This window comes from Macaca fascicularis, chromosome 2, assembly GCF_037993035.2.
Source record: "Macaca fascicularis isolate 582-1 chromosome 2, T2T-MFA8v1.1".
Classification (NCBI taxonomy): domain Eukaryota; kingdom Metazoa; phylum Chordata; class Mammalia; order Primates; family Cercopithecidae; genus Macaca; species Macaca fascicularis.
The window spans coordinates 170,549,138-170,555,137 of record NC_088376.1 but is presented as its reverse complement, the minus strand read 5'-3'; the positions used below and the strand labels follow the sequence as shown (position 1 = coordinate 170,555,137).

Genomic DNA, 6,000 nt, shown 5'->3' with positions numbered 1-6,000 from the left:
GAACTTAATACAACAATTGGGAAACATGTAAGTAATAGTACTTAAGAGTTCATGGCAAACAGTAAGCGCATCATAAATATTAACTATCAGCAGACAGGAAAAGGTAAGAGAAAACAAAAGGAACAAAGAAAAGAAGACAGTCTAGCACACAGTGTTTTCTAATCCTAGTTTTGAGACTTATACATTTAATACCTTCCTCATAAATGTGAACCAAAAATAATCTGTCATCATTCTATATGAGACAGATGTCTTCACTTATTGTTATTTAGGGGAAATCAAATCATAACCTCTTAATAAGAAGCAAGAAAAACTGTCTCTTTACACTGATTTTTATTAAACAAATAAGGCTGGTAGCGGAACATATTTTTATTTAATGCATAAACATATAAGTCCCTTTATTAGAGAAACTGTATATATTGATGAATATGGTCAATGGTCACATCTATGGGTTAATTCTTTAAAAATCAGAACCAGTAATTAGGATAGATTTTATGCTCTCTTCACTACATTGTGAAATGCCTTGTGTAGTCATATTCTATTGTTGGAATGACAGCTTGTACAAATTTCAAGAAAATAAGAAGATACCTAAAGGTTTAGTTAAGGAAAATAAGATTTGTAAACAGTTCTATGTTTTAAGCCCATGTTGTAATTATCCATTTTATTAAGCCATTAATTTCTCAAAAAAAATCAAAAACCCTTAAATTAAGTCTATTAAAGAATTCAACTATGCAAATTTGTGTCTATTTAACATGAGGCTCTTTAAAGTTACCTGACCACTCATTCTAATATTGAATTTGAAGCTTCTTAATGAGTAGGCATTCATATAAGCACAATTACTTTGATATAAAAATAAAGGGACAAAGCTATACATGTTTAATCGAGTACAAAATGTACTCATTTACTAGACCCCTTTAAGTTTGCTAGAGTTATGTCAGAAAATAAGGCAGAATAGACTATAAAAGTACTGTAGCAAAAGAGAAAAAACTTAAATGAAAACCCTATATAGTAGACTGATTCTAGGTTACTGTATGTATTTGTCACACTGCTTTACTGGACTGTCTTTAATTAAATTCTGAAATTTTTTTATGTTCATTGCACTTAAAAACGTTAAGAGCTTACTTTTCATTGGGGGAAACCAATTACTATTATGAATTATATATAGACAGTCTTCCCAGTTGCTTCCTAGTATCCAGCATAGAGATGTGCCAGTTAGGCATAATAGGACTTTAGGAGTAAATATGGTTTGGACTGGAAGTTTTAGGTTTGTTTCAATATCAAATCAGCTCATAGTTCTTCTTAGGGACACACTTTATTAGCAACGCCCCTCAGTCTGAGTCTCCATATCTAATCTAATACTTAGTAACAGAAACCACCACCATGTCAACTATTAACCTAGCATGAAACTAATTCAAGCTATCTGGCATCTTAATCACTGATTTTGACTGTGTGATGAATCTATGCTATGCGTACAGGTACTTTAGGATCCAACAGTTTGCTTGGGCATTAACTTGAATTTATTACTTTTGTCAATCCAAGAAAACTGAGTAGGAAAACTATAGTAAGATACAAGAAAGGTGCTACTGTCTTGAGAAAAATGAACATACTATATTTTAAGAATATCTAAAGCACCTCATGTAGTACATTAATTACTTTTTAATTTACCTATTTGTTTAAGTTGAATTATTTGCTTCAGAGACACCTCCAATTGACACAACCTATAATTTTACTTTTACCTGATGGGAAAGTACATTTTTGGTAACAAGTTAAATTGGAAATATACCTAAGAAAAAGATACTCATGTTATTACTCTAAATTAGTAGTTACCTCTGTAACAAGGCTGAGCTACTGCTACACATGGGGACATGTTCTAATCAACTAAGCAAGGTGTAACTACCACAAAAAACATTTTCTAAATAAATTAAAGACTTCCACTAGGATTTTCAGATATGAGAAGTTAAAACAAGTTATAGGTACTATGTCATTAAGGTTACACTAAATTTCTCAAAAAAAAAAAAAAATCCTAAAGCCATTTTGCCATTAATCCTACACACAGGGAAGGATACATATGAACTCCAAGTTCTCCCCCTCCTTCTGCAACAGTCTCAATGATTTTCTTCATCACCTCAGCATGCCTAGAAGCCAAAAAAAAAATTATTAATGTAGACCGATTAGACCAAAAGAGGAAAAACACATTTTCATTTGTAAAGAAATCGACCGTATTACTGTCAGTGAATTAATTTTTAATATAATAGTTACATTACAAACTTATCTCTCCCACCATTCCCCAATAACTATAAAGTATTTATTAAAATAGTTAAATTATAAAATATCTCCCCTCCACTTCCAAAACACAAGATTATAGATTGTTATGCCATGCAAATAGTTTTACCAGTGGAGGGTGCAATCTTAAAAAGCTATGGTAGTCACAGCAGGCACAATGGCATTAGTTAGTGTTCTGATAATTGGGACAGATAAGGAAGGCACAAAACCAGGGAAGGGGAAATCATGCAGGAGAAAATGTGGAATGACAGCTGTTTGCTCTAAGAAACAAAAAAGAGTCATATCACGCAAATTACAAAAAAAAAAAAAAAAAGGCACATGGTGTCAGTTGGACAAAAAAGCAAAGAGGTATCTATAATCGTGTGATCTGGGCTGTTGATTTAGTTGAGAACAAGCCAAAACTGAGAGGGTTTAAGAAAAGCTAATTGGTCAGAGTTAAGAGGTTTGTATTTGTTTCTTTGTCCTAATGGGTATTCTAAAATTTATCCAATTCTATGTAAAAACAATTATTTTTGCTTATAAAAAGAAAGGTATTTATTTATATGAAGTTTCTATCCTATCTATACATCATGGCCAATTGGTATCTCTCCTGTGCTACAGAAAATAGTGGCATCAAAGTATCTAGGCACAGAAACTAAGAAAAAGACAATTTTTAAAGAAAGTCTTTTTAACATACCTTGGCTTAAATAATGCTGCTTCAGTTTTTACGACTACAACCTTAGCACATATTCTAAGTCAACTTAGAATATGAGAGGGAATGTATCATTCCAGAGGATTTGAAGGCACAATCTGAGGCAGCCCATAGAACGGTCTAAAATATCCTTGAAGTTTTATTTTACAGGCACTCAGATTTTTTGAAATATTTGCATCCCATTCCACAATATAGTCATCTATTTTATTAAAATGTTTAACATAATTACCAGTTAAATTACTTTTCCCCCAAATGAGTAAATTTTACACCTCAGAAAGAAATATGCTTCAGTTTGATAAGCACCATCCTAAGACCTTAAACCATAAGAGGAATCAAGAGAATAATTCTAAAAACTGAAAACTTTTTAGATTACGTAATTCAAAACTAAAGCTAATGGCTCCTAAATTATTTTTCATAGCCAGCAATTAAAGTTTCAGACATTAGAAAAATGAAAAAATGATCAAGGTCTCCCATGGGGTTAAAGTTTGAGAGTAAAGAGGTTACAGAATACCAGAAGAAAATATTAAAGGTTGTTTTTAACTAGAGGGAAGAGAAAATGAAATGTTTCATCTAATTGGTCAACAGAATGAGTTTCACTGAAAAATACTGTTACTAGTATGTAACCAATATTCACCGAAAAAAACTTACTAGTATTTTCCAATCAACTGCAAAAGTTATCTATTAGAAATAACCAACCTAAAGAAATTAGCATGTAATAACTTTTTTTTTTAAAGAAAAATTTTGAACAAATCATGTATATAGGTTTAGCTTCACAGATTTGGTTCTGTGAAAAGCCACTGACACAAAGAAAATCCCAATTTATAAACGCACTTGACTTGCTAAGGCTGACGAACTCTCAACTGAAGAACATACATACATATATCTCCCTTCACTAATCAATAAAAGAAAGCAAATAGGTCACCTAAAAAAATCACAAGGTTAACTCTATGGTCTACATTCACAGAAAAGCAGTCACAACACAGCAAACCATATCTAAATGATGACTATTTCTGAGTCACAAACAGAATCTTCCAAACTGTTCTGGGAGCTAAAAAGTGTAGTAAAATCACAAAGATCCATCTATTCTACAAACACCCACAGAGAACAAAAAAATTCTTAACGTATTAAACTTAAATTGGTGAGTTGTTTTTTTCCTTTTTCTTATATATGTAAGCACAAGAAAATTTCTAAGGAGGACAAGAGAGAATTTTACTTGTTTATTCAGAAAATTTTTTTCTGTTAGGGTTCTATGTTTCAAGATTCTCAAGTAACAAATCCATGAAATATACAATCACACCAAAAAATATATTTATCTCTACATATACATACCTGCATGGGTGAACTGAACACATAGGAGGTGGTGGCAGATGAGGGTGATTTTCAATGGTCACTGTTTTCTTCACATGATCTTGACTGATGTCTTCATACATGTGCTCAACTGTTAAAGGCTGCCGTTGCTGAAAGCATAAAAAATGCTGTGAAATTACTATTTAGGGCCGGGTGCAGTGGCTCACTCCTGTAATCCCAGCACTTGGGAGGCTGAGGCGGGTAGAACACGAGGTCAGGAGATCAAGACCATCCTGGTCAACACGGTGAAACCCCGTCTCTACTAAAAATACAAAAAATTAGCAGGGTGTGGTGGCGGGGACCTGTGGTCCCAGCTACTTGTGAGGCTGAGGCAGGAGAATGGCGTGAACCTCAGAGGTGGAGCTTGCAGTAAGCAGAGATTGCGCCACTGCACTCCAACAGAGTGAGACTCCATCTCAAAAAAAAAAAAAAAAAAAAAATTTACTATTTAGAAACTTTCAGCCTAAATCTCAAGGTTTCTAATATATTTAGTTCTCCATCTCACGTCACTTGCAATTTAGAATTCTAGACTGTTTAGAATGATTTCCGGGAAATTTTACAATTTATTAATATCAAGGGAAGGACAGGAAGGAGTCATAGCCAAGCTCTGTGACAGCTACCCCCTAATGCAGAAAAAAAATCTCACAAAAAGACAAGTTTGTGGCTGTCAAAACATTTTATAGCTTTGTAACTCATCTTTTAGACTGATTTTATTTTCTTGTTTCCCATATATAGCCATAAGAATGACAGATTAAACAAGTTAATCTTATATCAATTATCCTTTAATTCAATTAAGCAGATGAGTTTTCTGTCTTAAGGGGAAAAATACATACATACAACAATCCACTTTCTTCACATGTGACAATGGTCATTCTCTAAATGCCTACATACCCAACTGATGTAATCCCAAACAAAATTTAAATTTCCCTCACATTTTGAAGGCATAAGCTTAGAGGTCAAGGAATATGTAACAGACTATTTCTGTTTATGTCTTAGCATTATTGTTGCTACACTGAATAATTTATAGTTCATTCAAAATAAGAAAGAATCAAGTTCAACATTAATCATAAAACTGTAAAACAAATGATTTCCAACATTTAAAACACTACAATAAATACCCATGGACCTAATGAAGAAGAAATTAAACCCAACAATTTAAAATATTGATATTAAAATATAATGCTTCTAATTTTTACCTCATCATAGCCAAACAACCATAATCGTGGAGTCTGGTAATATTTATCATAAGTGATGTAAAGGTCGTAAGTTCTGGTTTGCAAAATAGCATCTTCACCGCCAGCATCAGTTTTGGCTTTACAAGCTTCTACTATTTTGCTTGTATCTAGGGTAGCCTGGCACATAATAAAAGAGAAAAATTTACAACCATTAAATCAGTATGAATGTGACATTCTAGAAAACCTATTTTTTCCATTCTATATTTTGTTTTCTTAAGGGTAAATGAACTTGAACTCAAAGCTAAATTGTATATGCTATAATCAATATGAACAAATTAGAATTTCTTTGAAAGATCAATATATTAATAAGAACACGAATCCCCAAGTTCATTCATTAAAAATTAACTAAAGAAAACTCAATTTACAAACCTCATCTGTTTCCAACAATCCACTCTCTTCATATTCTGTTATAAAAAGCAACAAAAGATTAATCAAGTTCAAGAAAAT

General features: G+C 32.5%; 1 protein-coding gene across 4 annotated transcripts in view; it reads right to left on the bottom strand.

Annotated features, from left to right (window-relative positions):
• Positions 1-313: 313 nt before the first annotated feature.
• The window catches only part of ATG3 (autophagy related 3), a 28,607-nt gene continuing 22,920 nt past the window's right edge, over positions 314-6,000 (bottom strand). For all 4 annotated transcript variants that reach the window (XM_074033461.1, XM_005548160.3, XM_005548161.4 and 1 more), the window contains 5 exons: positions 5,923-5,957; positions 5,515-5,670; positions 4,301-4,428; positions 2,064-2,132; positions 314-585 (listed from right to left, as the gene is read on the bottom strand). In XM_074033461.1, coding sequence (XP_073889562.1) covers positions 504-585; positions 2,064-2,132; positions 4,301-4,428; positions 5,515-5,670; positions 5,923-5,957 — 470 coding nt within the window. In that variant the 3' untranslated portion in view covers positions 314-503. The remainder of the gene's footprint in view (positions 586-2,063; positions 2,133-4,300; positions 4,429-5,514; positions 5,671-5,922; positions 5,958-6,000) is intronic.